Raw genomic sequence first — 18864 nt, 5'->3', positions numbered from 1 at the left:
CCCCTGCTGCCACAGAAACAGTAAGCAGAGAATTACAAGCACAGAGCTGGTAGAGATGGGGGACTACGAGTGCTGATTGTGTATCACAGGAGGTCCGAACTTCAGTTCTACTGAAGCACATTTACGGCCAAAGCAAGGAGTACGGCTCCCAAATGGACAAGTAAATCTTGAAACCTTGGTTTCCCCCAATAAACAGAGATCTTCTGGTTTTAACAAAATGCTCAGCAGATGGTCACTGGGGATGGTTACTCACACAGTTTCTGCTTCCAAGCTTTTGACACTGCCCTCTACCAGGGAGCATAAACATCCATCCAGCATGGCTCTGAGAGCCTGCACATACTAAGATGCCTTTGCTGTTCTCAACTACATATTCAGGGGCTCAACATCTGTCATCCGATAATGCAAAAAAGGGAATAAGTCCTTTTGACTGCCATGATAAATAAGAACATTTGGTAAATTGTATGTTTGAGCTTAGACCTAAGTAAGGAGAAGGTCTGTCCCTCAGGTTTTCCCTTAACTTGACAGAGACATTTTTAAATGGGATATCCGCTTTTTAAATGCTTTTAAAAACTATGAAAACAAAGTAACATTATATAGAATTCAGAAAAAAATTACTCACAATTCTCCCTAACAAGTAGAACATTCATTTCCGTACAATCCTACAGTCACTTTCATATATATATATATAGATTTTATATGTAGCAATTATAGCATATAAACAAATTTGTATCCTGCTTTTGTTACCTAACATTTTAATAAAACACCTTTTGATGCTGCTAATTCTAGTTATCATAATTATTATTCTAATGTCATAATATACTATACTATTTGCCTAATTTAAGATTGTTATTTGAATCTTATTATAAGCAATGTTGTAACAAATGCTTTTGCTGCTGCTGCTGCCGCTAAGTCATTTCAGTCTTGTCCGACTCTGTACGACCCCATAGACGGCAGCCCACCAGGCTCCCCCGTCCCTGGGATTCTCCAGGCAAGAATACTGGAGTGTGTTGCCATTTCCTTCTCCAATGCGTGAAAGTGAAAAGTGAAAGTGAAGTCACTCAGTCGTGTCCGACTCCGTCCATGGGATTTTCCAGGCAAGAGTACTGGAGTGGGGTGCCATTGCCTTCTCCGAACAAACGCTTTTACTTTTCTTTAATCTCCTTATGTCTTTAGGAATTTGGGGGTCAAAATGTGAGTATTTTTATGGCTTGTTACATAATGATAACTTAGTTTGCAAATGTGTCATAACAACCTACACTGTAAACAGCTTTTCATTTAAATAGGTATAAACTATGGCATCGGTTAAATGAGCCGATCTCCAGGTTGGCAGATGACCAGGTAATCCCGTGGAATGTTCCGACACACTATCAACACAAGTTCCATCACCCTCACTTCTCTCAGTAGACGTGGCCTGTACTGGGCAGAATTGTTTGTGTCCTCCTTGTGCACACTTTGCTATGACACTCAGATAAAACATAATACAGAATGAACGATCTGCTGTTCATCATACCTGCTGGCCAGTCACCTGAAATGTCTCCTCTGCGTGTAGACAGGTTATTTCAAGAGGTTCTGTCCCAGATACATGTCTCAACAATCGACAGGTCTACAAGAAAAATTTTTATAGTTCAGCTTTCTCCTTCTTCACAATATATAGCATCATTTTATAATTAATAAAGAAAATAAAACAGGGCTTCCCTGGTGGCTCAGCGGTAACAAATCCATGTCAATGCAGGAGACACAGGTTAGATCCCTGATCCAGGAAGATCCCACATGCTGTGGAGCAACTAAACACTGAGCCTGTGCTCTAGAGCCCGGGAGCCACAACTACTGAGCCCACCTACTGTAATTACTGAAGTCCGTGCGCCCTAGAGCCTGTGCTCTGCAACAAGAGAAGCCACAGAAAATGAAAAGCTTGCACACCATAGAGAAAAGCTCACGTGCAGCAATGAAAACCCAGCAGAGCCAAACTAAATATAAATAAAATTACAAGAAAATAAAACATTAAAACCTAAAAATTAAATTTGTAATTAATGAGATTATATTATACTGATTTCAAACAGATTTTAGGAGCAAAACTGGAACAAATAAGGGTTGCGCATATAAACTATTGTTTCTACTTCCCATCTGAACACTGTAAGGTGGTCACAAAATATAAGAGCCAGGAGAAATCCTGAGACTTCCCTGGTGGTCCAGTGGTTAACACTCCATACTACCAATGCATAGGGCATAGGTTCAATCTCTGGTGAGGACAATGCCACACGGCACGGCCAAGAAAAAAAGAACCAGGAGGAACCCTGAAAGATTTTGTAGTGCCCGCATATTTTATGTATGAAGAAACGTGGTTCAGAGGAGGACCTACCCACGATCTCTCAGCTGAACTACGTCAGTTGCCACAAGCTACACGTTCTTTCTGATAACAAACAACACTTCTGTCAATTAGCACACCTTTTACTGGAAAGAAACCTGGAGTAGGCAGACTGATACAATGAATAAAGAGTCTGTATCAGCAAAAAATATTGAAAATCTTGAGGCTTAACAGTCTGAACTGAGCTGATCCAGTCTATTTCTGTCTGAACTGGTGTATTCCAGTTTAGACCAGTCTATTCCAGTCTTGGAGAAGGCAACGGCAACGCACTCCAGTACTCTTGCCTGGAAAATCCCATGGACGGAGGAACCTGGTAGGCTGCAGTCCATGAGGTCGCTAAGAGTCGGACAAGACTGAAGGACTTCACTTTCACTTTTCACTTTCATGCATTGGAGAAGGAAATGGCAACCCACTCCAGTGTTCTTGCCTGGAGAATTCGAGGGATGGGGGAGCCTGGTGGGCTGCCATCTATGGGGTCACACAGCGTCAGACACGACTGAAGCGACTTAGCAGCAGCAGCAGCAGCAGCATTCCAGTCTAGATCAATCTGATGCAGTCTGAATCAATGTATTCTGGTCTACACCAGTCTGGACTGGTCTATACTGGTCTACACCAGTCTTCATTTAAAATCTGTAGTATTCCGATCTGACCAAAAATTTCAGAGAGTTCAGATCAGTTGCTCAGTCATGTCCAACTCTTTGCAACCCCATGAACCGCAGCACGCCAGGCCTCCCTGTCCATCACCAGCTCCCAGAACCCACCCAAACCCATGTCCATTGAGTCGGTGATGCCGTCCAACCATCTCATCCTCTGTCGTCCCCTTCTCCTCCTGCCTTCAGTCTTTCCCAGCACCAGGGTCTTTTCAAATGAGTCAGCTCTTCGCATCCAGTGGCCAAAGTATTGGAGTTTCAGCTTTAACATCAGTCCTTCCAATGAATATTCAGGACTGATTTACTTTAGGATGGACTGCTTGGACCTCCTTGCAGTCCAAGGGACTCCCAAGAGTCTTCTCCAACACCACAGTTCAAAAGCATCAATTCTTCAGTGCTTAGCTTTCTTATAGTCCAATCTCACATCCGTACATGACTATTAGAAAAACCATAGCCTTGACTAGACGGACCTTTGTTCACAAAGTAATGTCTCTGCTTTTCAATATGCTGTCTAGTTTGGTTATAACTTTCCTTCCAAGGAGTAAGTGTCTTTTAATTTCATGGCTGCAATCACTGTCTGCAGTGATTTTGGAGACCAGAAAAATAAAGTCAGCCACTGTTTCCACTGTTTCCCCATCTATTTCCCATGAAGTGATGGGACCAGATGCCATGATTTTAGTTTTCTGAATGTTGAGCTTTAAGCCAACTATTTCACTCTCCTCTTTCACTTTCATCAAGAGGCTCTTTAGTTCTTCACTTTCTGCCACAAGAATGGTGTCATCTGCATATCTGAGGTTATTGGTATTTCTCCCAGCAATCTTGATTCCAGCTTGTGCTTCTTCCAGCCCAGCGTTTCTCATGATGTACTCTGCATATAAGTTAAATAAGCAGGGTGACAATATACAGTCTTGACGGACTCCTTTTCCTATTTGGAACCAGTCTGTTGTCCCATGTCCAGTTCTAACTGTTGCTTCTTGACCTGCGTACAGATTTCTCAAGAGGCAGGTCAGGTGGTCTGGTATTCCCATCTCTTTCAGAATTTTCCACAGTTTATTGTGATCCACACAGTCAAAGGTTTTGGCATGGTCAATAAAGCAGAAATAGATGTTTTTCTGGAACTCTCTTGCTTTTCCCATGATCCAGCGGATGTTGGCAATTTGATCTCTGGTTCCTCTGCCTTTTCTAAAACCAGTTTGAACATCTGGAAGTTCACAGTTCTCTTTTAATAATTAAAATTTCAATCATCCTCAAATTAGTTCCCCATGCATTTAAAATGCCTTCACTAATAAAAAGAAGATTGAATTTGTAAATTACAAGCTTCCTTGATTTAATCTCAATTATTTAAAAAGTAGAAAGAAAGAAATAGCACAACCACTATGACTCATTAATATATTAGCATTGCAAAAACTAGTTATAGTAGTTGCACAACTTTGTAATTTTTTAAAACGCCCTTGGTGTTATTCAGTTTTTCTTAGTGAAATCCGTTTGTATTGTTTATTCTTTAATTTGCTCTTCATTGCCTGCCTTGCAACAGAACATGTGTTTGCAATTGTACTTAGCAAAATTCATGATCTTAACATTGTACACTGAAGTCAATGTGCCTTCCTGGCACAAAACAGCCAGTATGCAGTTTTCTAATGTTTGGGGTTTCTGCCTCAATTGACAATATTGAAAAATATGTATTAGCCAAGCAAAAACACTATCTCAAAAACATGTTGAAAATTACTCCAACCTGTCAAAGCCAATTGAAATTCTCTTCCCAGTCCAATTCCCAGGATCATTTTGTATGTGAAATAGGAAAAGTTGAATTTGATTACAACCATATGCAGAAGGAATCAAGAAAGCATATATTTGTTGTTGTTGTTCAGTTAGTCAGTCATATCTGACTCCTTGCAGCCCCATGGACTGCAGCATGTCAGGCTTCTCTGTCCTTCACCATCTCCCAGAGTCTGCTCCAACTCATGTCCAGTGAGTCAGTGATGCTATCCAAAACACATCTCATCCTCTCTGTCCCCTTCTCCTCCTGCCTTCAACCCTTCCCAGCATCAGAGTCTTTTCCAATAAGTTGGCTCTTCGCATGAGGTGGCCAAAGTATTGGAGCTTCAGTATCAGTCCTTCCAATGAATATTCAGGGTTGATTTCCTTTAGGATTGACTGGTTTGAGCTCCTTGCTGTCCAAGGGACTCTCAAGAGTATAGTCAATATTATAGACGATTTTCCTTTCAAAGAATTTGTCTTTCTTTTTCCATCATTTATCCCACCTCAGCTGTTCTGAATAAGTCATTCACCAATACATGAGCAGCTTAATTAGAGTTATATAACACACTTTAAAAACCCTTCTCATTCTCACCGTATCATTCTCACCTTGGAGACAGAACAACACTAATGGAAGAAATCTAACTCTGTCCCTTGTGCAGGTCCAGCCACTTGGCATTTGCTCAATTTCAGTCTACTTTCTATGATTTATTATGTTTATGTGCCAATTACAGCAGTCTTCTAACTATGGTGCCCAGTGGTTGTTAATCCAGTTCTAACAAAAGGGCATGATTCCGTCCTTGAAGTTCACTATAGAAGTAAATTCCCTTAAGAAAAAAGCCAATTTTATTCCACACTGAAATTCAGAAGGACTATAACAAGGTTATACACAAGATGAGAAACATGACTATAATGTTACCCTGACCCAGTACTGATGCCAGGCACTACAAACTGCTTAAAAGTGAGAGCCGTAAAATTCCTGGCAAAACTTAAGAGAACAAAACAAAGGAACGGCATTGGGGGAAATAAAGGCAGGTTGTTCGGAATAAACAATATGATTTCCACCCATAAAATCACCCCAGAGTCCAGTGCATTTAACATTTATGCTGCTGCTGCTGCTAAGTCGCTTCAGTCGTGTCCGACTCTCTGCGACCCCACAGACGGTAGCCCACCAGGCTCCCCCGTCCCTGGGATTCTCCAGGCAAGAACACTGGAGTGGGTTGCCATTTCCTTCTCCAATGCATGAACGTGAAGAGTGAAAGTTAAGTCACTCAGTCGTGTCCAACTCTTAGCGACCCCATGGACTGCAGCCTACCAGACTCCTGCATCCATGGGATTTTCCAGGCAAGAGTACTGGAGTGGGGTGCCATTGCCTTCTCCGTAACATTTATGAGCATTATCTAAAAGAGGTAGAGAATGAGATGGTTGGATGGCGTCACCAACTCAATGGACATGAGTTTGAGCAAACTCCAGGAGATAGTGAAGGACAGGAAAGCCTGGTATGCTGCAGTCCATGAAGTCGCAAAGAGTTGGACACAACTTGGCAAGTTTTACAGCATGTTCGAGTTCTTTCAGAAGAAAGATGGAGCTGCCCTATAAAAGCCTATTTGTGAGGTTTGAGGAGCCTCTTTGGAAAATATTCAACTTAAGTGGAAAAGCATGAAAAGTTGTAGTTGTAGTAATAACCAACACTGAGAGAATGCATCAGCGTTTCTGGCTACTAAATGAAGAACTAGGACTAGGACTTTGCAATAAAGCAATTTAGAACTTTTTTCTATCTGAACCCCTTACTGACAGTAGTAGCCTGTGTTTCTAGTTCTTAGAATATTTGTGTCAGTATCCAGAAATTTAAAAATCTACTTTTTTGAGATATAATTCATAGAAAACAAAATGCATCCATTTTGAACTCTTGAAAAAAATAATCTTGAGGCTTAAAACAGAAAATTAGGGAAAAAAATTTTTTTTCACGTTTTAAAAAGACTTGCTGCAGGATTCCTACAATTAGCAAGTTTGCCTATGGTCATAATTCTTGGTTTACAAACAAAACAGCATCAAATCTATTTTTAAAAGGAGATGTATTTACAGTGATTTTAAGAATGCTCTCTAGTAACTCAAACTGGTACTCTGTGGCAGCCTAGAGGGATGGGATGGGGTGGGAGGTGGGACGGAGGTTCAAGTGGAAGGGGAATACCTATGGCTGATTCATGTTGATGTATGGCAGAGACCAACACATTGTAATAAAACAATTATCCTTCAATCAAAAATAAACAAACAGAATGCTCCCTAGTAGTTTTCAGATATTAAAAAATAAAGGAGAAGAAGCTAGTTTAATTCATCTGAAAGTTCCTTTTAACCATTAGTACGTGAGATTCAGTGAGCAGGGTAATATTAACAGATAACATGTAGACAGCTAAGTGGTTCATATCTGTGCATTAATGTACACGTTGGCTAACACATACTTCATACATATATGTATGTGTGTGTGTGTGTTTGTATATATTCTTCATATGTACATGGGCTAATATACATTTCTTTACTAGCAGATATCTGACATTCTCAGTAGTAGAAGTCTTACAATATCAATCAATAATTGGAATTATAACAAAAGGGGTAAACAAAGCACCAATGACACGAAACAAAGATTTGGGCAGGAGGATTCAGAGAACAAATACTGTATTGAGTGTTCTCTTTGTCCTTCCGTGTCCATTCTTCTTCCTTCTTGGGAGACTGACCTGTGTGGTCCACAGCTGTGTTTGGCTGTGGAAGCCCCAGCACTAGAGCAGCAGGAATGAGGAGGGTAAGGGTCTTTATTCTCACGCTCTTTCCCTGGAGGTTGCCTGGAGCTGTCTCTGTTTAGTCCCTAGGTTCTTGAAGGACTCCATGCCCTTCCAATTTCCCAAACCACTCACTCCCCATGTTAGTTTGGTCGTAGAAGCAGAATCAGCTCTGCTATCACTCACCCCAATTCCTGTACTCTCATGGTTTCCCCACACCCTATCCATGCAACTGTAAACAGCTCCTTTATTAAACCTTCTTAAAATTAACCTAATTTGAATGTGCTATCTCTTTTTCCTGTTGAGATTCAGAAGATTCAGATACAAACAAGGTCATGAGATGTATCTCCACTGCTCTACTCCAAGATTTAACCTCCCTGATGGAATAAGGAAGAAGATTAAGAAGTGCATTTGTGCAATACTATAAAGCAATTATCTTCCAATTAATTTTTTTTTAAAAAAAGAAGTGCCCTTTCGGGTTCTAGCACTTTTTATTGTTTTTAGAGGCCAAACTTGTAAGAGCAGAACAGAAAAACATGATATTTTTAAAAGTCCAAAGGCAAGAGAGAAAACGCTCTTATGAGTAAGCCAAAAACTGTGTTTGTGTTAATATTCCCTGATGACAGTACAGCTTTCATTAAACTAACTTTTCTTTAACAAGCAACCTATTACTCACCTCAACAAGCCGCTCTTTCTGTTCAGAGAGTTTGCAGGCATATTCAGCCAAACCTTCTAAATTTCCTTCTACTCCAGTAAGTTTTAATGCTTTTAGAACCACATGATCAGCATGGTATTTTAACAGATCTGCTGCCAGCTGAGCTGCTGTACTATGAAGCTGCAGATGTGGGGGGTGAAACAAAGACAACAAACAACAAGGTTTTGTGATGAAAAACTCACGAGTACTTTAAAAACTAAAGAGCAGCAACCTCAGATCACGCCCACCTGATCTGCTGAGGGGGAAAGGGTCAAGTTTCCTGTGGTAACAGTAGAACTGCAAAGCCCCGGGAGCTTGCAACTTCTCCCAAGGGCAGGAAGGAGAACTGACATCTTTGAGTCCCCTGGCGTTGGCAGTAATCCTGTTTGCAGATGAACTGGTCACCCTGGCAGAGTAGCCTGGACCTCTTTTCATCCTATTATCAACCAGCTCTTTCCCACATGGCTTCTCTCTTACCTCAACTGCTTCTGCTGCTCTTAAAGTTAGTGAAAACAGAACACTATGAAGAGACTGGCATTCTGTATACTAAGAGGACAATCAAACGGCAGTTCATGATCATCAATGTGTTTCTAAACAGACATTTGGGAAAGCATCATTGTGAGATACAGTCAAACATGTATTCAACAAATTTTATTGAATACCTACGCCAGGAAAGGCACTAGCCTAAAGGCTGGACATACATGAAAAGTAAGACGCAACATCTTCCTTCAGGGAGCTTACAGTTCATCTATATTGCCATCCAGAACTTTATGCTTTAACTCCTAGGTCACAGGAGAAATGAGGGATAAAATAATAATGAAAACCTCAAGGCTTTATTTAACATTAGGTGGAATGGATTTTAAACATGGTTCACTCTCACTGAATATCTCTGTACAATCAACTCCAAAATCTTTTCTTCTCCTTGCCTTAAAAAAAAAAAAAAAGTTATGACAGGTTATTTTGGGCTCACTAGAAAGAGATCATTTTTAATCTGATTTTTAATTAAGCCTATTTGTACAAAGTGATTCTTTTTTTCCTGGAAGTAATCCAATGTCAATTCAGTTTACAGGACTCTGTACAAAATTAACAATAGGGTAGTCCGCACTCATGAACTCAAGTGAGAATAATTACAGTCAGAAACAAAGACATTAAAATGCATTTTCCTTTGGAAATTAAACAACGTAAGAATTCAAAAGATTTTGTTTAACCATCAGGGCCCTAGAAAATAACTAATGCCAACCCTTTATCTTACAGACTATGAAACAGGTCCCTAAAGACTGAGTGACTTGTTCAAGGTCACGTAAATCTTATAAATGATTCTAGAGACAACTTACAAACCCCAAGGGAAGAAGGGTGAATAAACATGAAGTTCCTGCTCTATGCAAGGTACTGAAAGCAGATATTGTACACATTTATAGACATTATCTCCCTAATCTTTATACCCATTTCAGAGGTAAGGAAAATGAAGTTTATAGAACGCCACTCAATCTATCACCAAAAAATTTTACGTTCTACTGACAGTCAGTCTTAACAATAGTTTAGTTGAATAGGCTGGAAAAAAATGAGTAGGCTTGTTTTAAACCATAGAAAACCATATCCTTCTATGTTTAATAGGATGTTAAAATGAAGGTTTCAACAGAGGTCAATGAAACATCACCTTATAATTTATATATGTAACTCCCCCAAACCAGCTCCCTTCTTTTGAGCCCTTGACTCTCTTAAAAAAATATAAAATTAGAGCTAAGTGAGAAGGAACAATTTTGGAAGGAAGATCTGTTTGGAGCACTGGCTCCCTCACTGTGAGTTTCCCTCTAGGCACACACACAGCAGAGGAACAAGTGGGCAGGAGGTTACAAAGTAAAGGGGTGGTCGGGGGAGGCACCAGCAGAGCCTCTGAAGAGCACACTCGGGGCTTAATGACAGACAAAGTCAGCTTTAAACACCTTCTGAGCCCAGTGCATCTCATAAGGGCACTGGTCACTAAGAACTTTCTACCTCTCTACTTCCTCTCTTCTCTTCCTGTGCCAGAGCCTGGCAAAGATCTGGAACAGAAGCTAGATAATAGAGGATGAAGGGCCTGAAAGAGACAAGAGACCACACCTCCCCCAAAAGCCCTAGGGGTGTAGGACAGAGGAGTGGGGAACAGAGGGGAAGTCATACAACTGAACGAACCAAAATACTGATGAATATATTGGAATGGACATTCTCATTTTTAACTGAGATTGTGTCTTATGACCTAAAGCAGGGATTGGTGAACATTTTCTGTAGAGGGCCAGAGAGTAAGTAATTAGATTTTTCAGGCCACCCAGTCACAACTGCCCAAATCAAATAGGCAGAACTATGTCCCTCAAACTTCATTTATAAAAACAGCCTGGCTGTAGTTCACAAACCCCTGACTTAAGGTGACCTTCAGTTACCTAAAAGTAACCACTAAACGATTAAGTTTTCATTCAGGGAACAGGGAAATCGTAATCAAAAGAATATTTTTAAAAATCAACTTCATTAAGGTACCGTTTACATATAACAAAATGTACCAAGGGTACACTTTGATGAGTTTTGATATTTACACCCAAGTAACTATCACCATAATCAATATTTATGACATTTCCATTACCCCCAAAAGTTCTCCCAAGCCCCCAAGTAAATATTCCCCCTACATATGACCTCAGGTAGTCACTGATCTGGTTTCTGTCACTGTAAATGGATTTGGCCTTTTAAAAAATTTTTTCTAAATAGAATCTCACACACACACACAACATTTGTGTGTGACTTCTTTCACTCAGCGTTGCATTTAAGCAATCCATCCATATTCTTACTCGTATCAATAGTGTTCCTTTTCATTGCTGAATAGTATTTGGCATAGTTACATGGTCATACCAAAATTCATTTATAAATTTCCTTGTTGATGGAAATTTAGATTGTTTCCAGTTTGGGGCTGTTATAAACATTTGTGTACAATTTTTGAGGATGATGGCCCCAATAAAACAATCGCTTCAAAATAACTAGGGCAAAGGAAAACCTTTAAATAACATTCTCTGGGCACAGGAACATCCTAATTCTAAGACCCGTTGTACATGTTGTACAACATGACAACTTGCAAAGAATTAAAAGAGGCTGGGCTTCCAACTATACTTACCTCTTTCTTAAGTTCATTGAGATTGTGACTGATTTTCAATATAGTGAGTTCCAGTTCTTCAGCGATGCTTTTTGTTTTCCTGCTTTGCTAAAAAAATTTAAAAGTACATGTGAAGAGTTATCTTTTTCATCTAGCAATTCCAATTGTACTCTAACTACAAATAACAATAAAATTTTAATACCATTCTGTGAACTATATGAAAAGTATATTTTAAAAATTCACCTGTTTATGTTAAAGTGGCAAGGAGAATATTTAGTTACATTTTTCAACTCTAACTTTTAAATACTGGAATTTTTAAAATCTAATTTTCTTTAATAAATTTATCATGGCTAAAACTAATCTGTTTTATCTTCTGCCTGGAATGCTCATCTCTTCATTCTTAACCTAATCAAAAATTAAAACCCTATTCAACCTTCAAATCCTTACAGAAATTTCTGTTTCTTAGAAAGGCCTTCTTTGATCACATAATCCTGACTAGACTCTCTTCTTACCCTCTCTAACCTTTTCTCAAAGTAATCATCTTAATTTGCAATTACATATGTAGTTTTTATTTTATTTTTTTGTTTAAAGTTTATTTTGCTCACTAGGCTTTGATAAGCTCTGTGAAGGCTGGGATCACACGTATTTTGTTCACCAATGAGTGCATTATACCTGGCACAGCAAATGCAAGGTAGCAGGTATTCAATTCTTTGAATGAATAAATTCCAGCTAAATGTCAATCTCTTCATGAAGCTTCTAGATTCCTCTTGCTCCTTCAAACGCTCTCCACATATGATCTGTCCCTTCTCTTGGGACACTTACAAAGTTTTTTGGACTTGTCTCATACCTTCTCACATTTTTCTACACTGCAAAATTCTTGCAAACATTTTATTTAATTCATCTTTAGATTTCTGATGCCTGGCATATAAAAGGCACTGAGCAATAACTGCTAAAAAGGGTAAATGAATGAACAACAGAATCAGAGATCCAAGTGCTGTGAAACATGTGAAAGGTGATACCTGCACATTTAAGTACTGATAGAACTGGATTCCCAATGCAAAGAGTGTTTCCTCACAGAAACTCTTTATATTGCATGTTGGGCTTAAAATTTAACTCTGAAGCAATCTCCACTTCAGATTAGATACCACATAGATAATTCAAGTCAAGCTGAACACAAAATACTGCTTTTATTCCTGACATCATTTTACCCGATGCCAAGAAATTCTGAGGGAAATCACTGACTTATCCCAGTCTTCATTCATAAACCCATCTCTTCACAAGGAGGCAGACTGCTGGGTCCTCAGGCACCTTCACCCTTCATCTTCGGCCTGAGCTTATGTCCATGACTTCCAGATTTGTATGCTGTAAATCATGGTAAATGCATTCTTGACATAGCCTAGGTCTAAGCAACAAATAAATGGTGCCAGAGACATGAGTCAGGGCTCTATCCTTCAAATCTGTGATCCACCCTCTGTCAGAGACTGGATGCATACTGCCTTATGTTATACTTCAACATAACTTCCATGTTGAAGCACATCAGCAGCCTATTCAAGGCTTTTTAAGTGGCTGCCCACCAATCTGAGACCAGGAATCTGTGCCAGGGTGAAAAATCTTTCACCTGCCAGCTGGATCTACCCTTGCATCTGAACCTCCATGAGTTTTCCAAATCCTTGTGTCTGTAAATCAGGTGTCCTCAGAATTAAGAACTGTGCACATCTGAAAGAACCCAGCAGTAAGACTCAGGACCCAAGAATCTCTAGGTAGGGGTTCTACTACTCTGATCTTTACTCTGAAGAAGCACTTTGGGAGGGATTTTCCAGAGGTGATTTTGGTGGACGAGAGGGGACAACAGGGTGAACTAGTGAGGGTGACTCAGAATCCAACTGGTCAGGGTGAAAAACAACAGGCCGAGAGATGTCAAGTAGCGTGAATGTTGGATGGTCAAGCAGGAGGCAGAAAAGGGATGCGATACCCTTGTCCCATTCTGGACCACATTCACACTCCTGATGATTCGGTACCCGCATAACTCTCAGAACTTTAGGGCAAAGCAGTCACAGAGGATTTACTTTGATGAAATAAAGTTCTTACAGCTTGAATCCACACAGAAACTAACTGCTGCAATTCCATCCTCGCCTGAGCTGACAGTTCCAGGATGCGTTCTCTGTGCTCATGGCTGGTGTAGGCACAATCAGTGAAGTCCTCCATGCGCTCCAAGAGAGCTTCCAGCATCGCTGAGAGAGTCTCTTTTGACTGAAAACAAAGATTCTCCCGAAGAGTTTCAATATTCATCTGAGAACAAAAAGGATATACATCCACAGGAGTCAACATTCCCACCTACCCAGATGTGCTGTACTCTCCTCCCAGGGCCCAAGAAGAAGCTTGCAATTTCTTTCCCTGTCTGAAAGCTCAGGAGAAATACAACCTCCAACAAACCTCCAACAGAAGTTTGTGAACAAACTTTACTGTCCACAAATTCAGGGGGCCCACGTTGCTCAAGAGCCAACAGTAGCTGTGCAGAGCTTCATTCCGACAGCTGTCAACAAAACACTTCTATACGGTCAGTGAAAGAACGTGATCATGTAGCAACTGGTAGGAAAATGAACCTACCTCCAGATAAAGGATTTGTTATCTGAGAAAATGCCAAGGCAAAGTCCTGGAAGATGTTACAGCCAAAAACGACTATGTGTTGAGCCCAGGGGGAAGGGTGTGGAGGGTGTGGGGTACAGTAAGAGCTGGGAAAGGCGTCAATTTTCCCTTCATTAATTCAGTGAAACTGGTCTCCCTACATTTTGTTTCATGTCCCCATCAGACCTCCCTGATCAAAACATTCTCTACCAGGGGGCCTGGATAATCTTCCTAAAATGTATACCTTCAGATATTGCCCCCTCCCTCTAATTGGTTCCCCACCACCAATAAAACCAAGCCCAGACTTGTACCGCATAGCACAAACCCTTCCAGGGTCTTGTCTTTATGTCTTTCCAACAGTCCCTCTCACCTTTCTGAGTTTCTAAACCTCCTTTCACTCCAGCCATCCTGTGCTTAGAGTTCCCTGAATGTGTGATGAACACATGCCCATTAGGGCAACCTTCTCTCTCTCAGCTGTCTGAGATGTGCCATGCCACTTCAGCCTTAGCCCTTCAACCTCTAGCCCCTGAAATATCCCATAGCAACAACCTGGGCTAAGAGGCACTAAGTGGTGACGATCACGACTGTGGGCAAAATTCTTGTGCAGATAAAGATAACATACAATCGCTTCATACTTCAAGGTCTTTTCACAACAATTATTTCAAATTGATCCTTATTATAAGACCCATTTTTAACAGGACCCATGCAAATACCAAGATTTGGAAAGGTCAAGAGGCTACCGGGAAGTATAGCTTCCCCTTCTCTCGGCCCAAGTTATCTCCAGTAATCACTCTGTCCTATGGAGACAGGATTGGTTTTTTTAAGCCAGGAAAGAACACAGATAAAACTGAAGTATGGAACTGACAAGGAGAACCTGAGAATTTGAGGATTTAAAGATAACTACAACATAAAAATCAGCCCACAAACCATTTAAGGTTTTTTATTTTCCCTTTAAAGAGAATCATATACGGCTTTTAAAACAGTAACTCAGTAGCATTTTTATGAAAGCCATTCATTTGCAGGTTTTCATAAGATCTGTCCATATATTCAAAGTAATGAATACATCCAGTTTCCCTCTACAGATGCAAAGAAGATCACCACCAACAGAGAGAGTGTATTCAAAACAGCTCTCTGTGCAGAATGCCTGCTGGTGAAAGGTCAACAGCAGCCACAGGTACCACACTGGTCTAGTTAACCCGGAACCAGAAATGTAGTGCCCGGCGGCCAGAGACCTGGCTTTACATTGACTGGTTTCCCTAATGGTCCTTTGACCTCTCTCCTTTAGGCCTTAACAAAAACAAGGGATTAGAAAAATAAGCCCTAAGATTCCTTTCAGTAATAAAGACTCTGAAAGAATGGCTGGTCCCTGGAGCTTCCTTCCTCTCAGGAAGAGACACGGGGTAAGACGGACAGCATGTAAACAAAGCCAGAGGTGTAAACCCAAAGGTCATGGACTCTGGGATCGGAGTCCTGGTTCTAAACAAGGGTTCTATCACATATTAGCTTTCCTCCTCAAAAACATGGGTACAATAATATTCACCTAAAAGGGAAGTTTAGAGAACAAATGAGAAAATATTGAGAACAAGTGTTCCATTTTTCTCTTTCACCCCATGTCCGACCGTTACACAATTAAAAGTCAAAGTGCAGGATTTCCCTGGTGGTCCAGAGGTTAAGACTCTGCTTCCAATGGGATACAGTTTTGATTCCTGGTCAGGGAACTAATATTCCACGTGTTGTGTGGCTCAGCCAAAAAAAAAAAGTCCAAGTGCCAGTAAAATGGAAAGAATACCATTCCTGCTGCAGTTCTGGCTGCTGGAGACGTAGGTAACCCTTAGCGTATTAGAGAGCTTCTCAGGGTCCAAGTTTTCCCATCCATTAAATAACACAGGCCTATTAGACACACTAGTAAAGTAATGCTCAAAATTCTCCAAGCCAGGCTTTAGCAATATGTGAACCGTGAACTTCCTGATGTTCAAGCTGGTTTTAGAAAAGGCAGAGGAACCAGAGATCAAATTGCCAACATCCACTGGATCATGGAAAAAGCAAGAGAGTTCCAGAAAAACATCTATTTCTGCTTTATTGACTATGCTAAAACCTTTGACTGTGTGGATCACAATAAACTGTGGAAAATTCTGAAAGAGATGGGAATACCAGACCACCTGACCTGCCTCTTGAGAAATTTGTATGCAGGTCAGGAAGCAACAGTTAGAACTGGACATGGGACAACAGACTGGTTCCAAATAGGAAAAGGAGTACGTCAAGGCTGTATATTGTCACCCTGTTTATTTAACTTATATACAGAGTACATCATGAGAAACGCTGGGCTGGAAGAAGCACAAGCTGGAATCAAGATTGCAGGGAGAAATAACAATAACCTCAGCTATGCAGATGACACCACCCTTATGACAGAAAGTGAAGAGGAACTAAAAAGCCTCTTGATGAAAGTGAAAGTGGAGAGTGTAAAAGTTGGCTTAAAGCTCAACATTCAGAAAACGAAGATCATGGCACCCGGTCCCATCACTTCATGGGAAATAGATGGGGAAACAGTGGAAACAGCGTCAGACTTTATTTTTCTGAGCTCCAAAATCACTGCAGATGGTGACTGCAGCCATGAAATTAAAAGACGCTTACTCCTTGGAAAGAAAGTTATGACCAACCTAGATAGCATATTCAAAAGCAAAAACATTACTTTGCCAACAAAGGTCCGTCTAGTCAAGGCTATGGTTTTTCCAGTGGTCATGTATGGATGTGAGAGTTGGACTGTGAAGAAAGCTGAGCGCCGAAGAATTGATGCTTTTGAACTGTGGTGTTGGAGAAGACTCTTGAGAGTCCCTTGGACTGCAAGGAGATCCAACCAGTCCATTCTGAAGGAGATCAGCCCTGGGTGTTCTTTGGAAGGAATGATGCTAAAGCTAAAATTCCAGTACTTTGGCCACCTCATGCGAAGAGTTGACTCATTGGAAAAGACTCTGATGCTGGGAGGGATTGGGGGCAGGAGGAGAAGGGGACAACAAAGGATGAGATGGCTGGATGGCATCACTGACTCGATGGACGTGAGTCTTAGTGAACTCCGGGAGTTGGTGATGGACAGGGAAGCCTGGCATGCTGCGATTCATAGGGTCGCAAAGAGTCGGACACGACTGAGCGACTGATCTGATCTGATTAGATGACTTCCTAGGGTTTTCCCGACTAGGCACTGCACCTACCAAAGAGTGCTTGTCACCACCTCTCTGACGTGCAATGAGTTCTGCCCTAAAACTCATTTAGGGCAGATGGGGATTCTGGGGTCAGGCTGCTGACTTTCAAATCCTAACTCTGGCACTTTGTAGCTTGCAAGTTATTTAATTTCTGTTTCTCAGTCTCAACAGTACAATGCCATAATAATAATATTCTTGTGTGATGTACACATGCACATATTTAAAGCATTTAGGATGGGCACAGAGTAAGTGCTTGATAAATGTTAGTATGCATTATTGTTCATTAAAAATTTTAATTATAATTAATACTACTGCTATCACTACAGTCTCAAAGTATCAATTCTATAGCACAGGGAAGAGCAGGAATTCCAGAATTGATTTACTGTCTGTCATCAGATGCGGATGGTATGGTACTGCTCTACAGACTGTGAAGGGAAAGCCGTTCTGAACAGAGGACAGAAGGCTACAGCTAAACCATACAGCTAAACATGGCCAGGGTAACTACCATAACCCCACACTGGTATTCTCTGTACAAACTGCACTAAGCCTTATGTTACTGAATATTAAGTTTATACCCTATAAGTGTGTTAGTAACTCAGTCGTGTCTGACTCTTTGTGACCCCATGGACTATAGATCGCCAGGCTCCTCTATCCATGGAATTCTCCAGGCAAGAATACTGCAGTGGGTAGCCATTCCCTTCTCCAGGTAATCTTCCCAACCAAGGAATCAAACCTGGGTCTCTTGTATTGCAGGCAGATTCTTTACCATCTGGCCCAAAAGGGAACTTCCTTGTATACTATAGCATTGTTTTAAAGACAAATATCTTGCTTTGTGAAGCGTCTGTATTCTAAAATACCATACAGAAGTATGAGTATTATTTATAATGTTTCTTTGAAATGGCAAGAAAAAAACAAAATATACTCTCTGTATTCTTACCTTGAATTCCTTAATCCCAGTAAAAACACTGATAGATGAAATGTCACTCTCTCCGTTTGGTTTGCATTCGGTTACAATTTCAATGACCTTATCCAATGCCACTTTCATCCGGTCAAATACTCCTTCTTTGTTTTTATGTGCTGACTCACAGTTGGGATGCCTGAGACAAGTCTTTGAAACAATTGAAAAATTTTATGGTAAGATTTGACCCATATCATAATACACAAAATCTTACAGAGAACATGCCATGCTAATAAAAATGGTTCTTTACCAAAATCTCCTGTGTCCCTGGCTCACCCAGCGCTTCTCCTCACTAAAGGTGGAAGCAGGATGAGTAAAGAGTAATAGCAAGTTTAAGTGAAACAGGCAGGGTACAAAACTGCATCTTTAGACTTTAACATGCTTACTTAAAATTGTTGGGGAAAAAAAAAAAAACCCTATATCTTCATCATGATTAAAACTTAAAATGTTGCCTAATATGTGCAAGAGCTAAAAAGAAGAATGAGGACAAATGGACAGATGTTTTATGACTGTGGAGGCATCTTTGATTTTCAAAAAACTACTCCAGGGCCCAGCTGTGAACAGGGCCTTCCACGCAGGCTCCAGGGAAGCCTGTTTCTGTGCCTGCAGTGATCCTAGCACGGAAGCAATGTTCTGAGCAGAAAAGGCAATTCCCACAAAGTGCTAATGAGATGTTCAGCAGTGCACTCTTGAATTGTACCAATTTGCTGGCCTACTGCTGTATGGAATTA

General features: G+C 40.7%; 1 protein-coding gene across 2 annotated transcripts in view; it reads right to left on the bottom strand.

Moving 5' to 3' along the window:
* The window catches only part of CTNNAL1 (catenin alpha like 1), a 58225-nt gene that overhangs the window by 17666 nt on the left and 21695 nt on the right, over positions 1-18864 (bottom strand). For both annotated transcript variants that reach the window (XM_070375156.1, XM_070375157.1), the window contains exons 6-10: positions 18113-18283; positions 13442-13642; positions 11375-11461; positions 8221-8379; positions 1511-1603 (exon numbers count right to left, since the gene is read on the bottom strand). In XM_070375156.1, the coding sequence (XP_070231257.1) occupies positions 1511-1603; positions 8221-8379; positions 11375-11461; positions 13442-13642; positions 18113-18283 (711 nt within the window). The remainder of the gene's footprint in view (positions 1-1510; positions 1604-8220; positions 8380-11374; positions 11462-13441; positions 13643-18112; positions 18284-18864) is intronic.

This window comes from Bos mutus, chromosome 8 (genome assembly GCF_027580195.1).
Source record: "Bos mutus isolate GX-2022 chromosome 8, NWIPB_WYAK_1.1, whole genome shotgun sequence".
Classification (NCBI taxonomy): domain Eukaryota; kingdom Metazoa; phylum Chordata; class Mammalia; order Artiodactyla; family Bovidae; genus Bos; species Bos mutus.
This window is presented reverse-complemented; position numbering and strand designations above follow the sequence as displayed.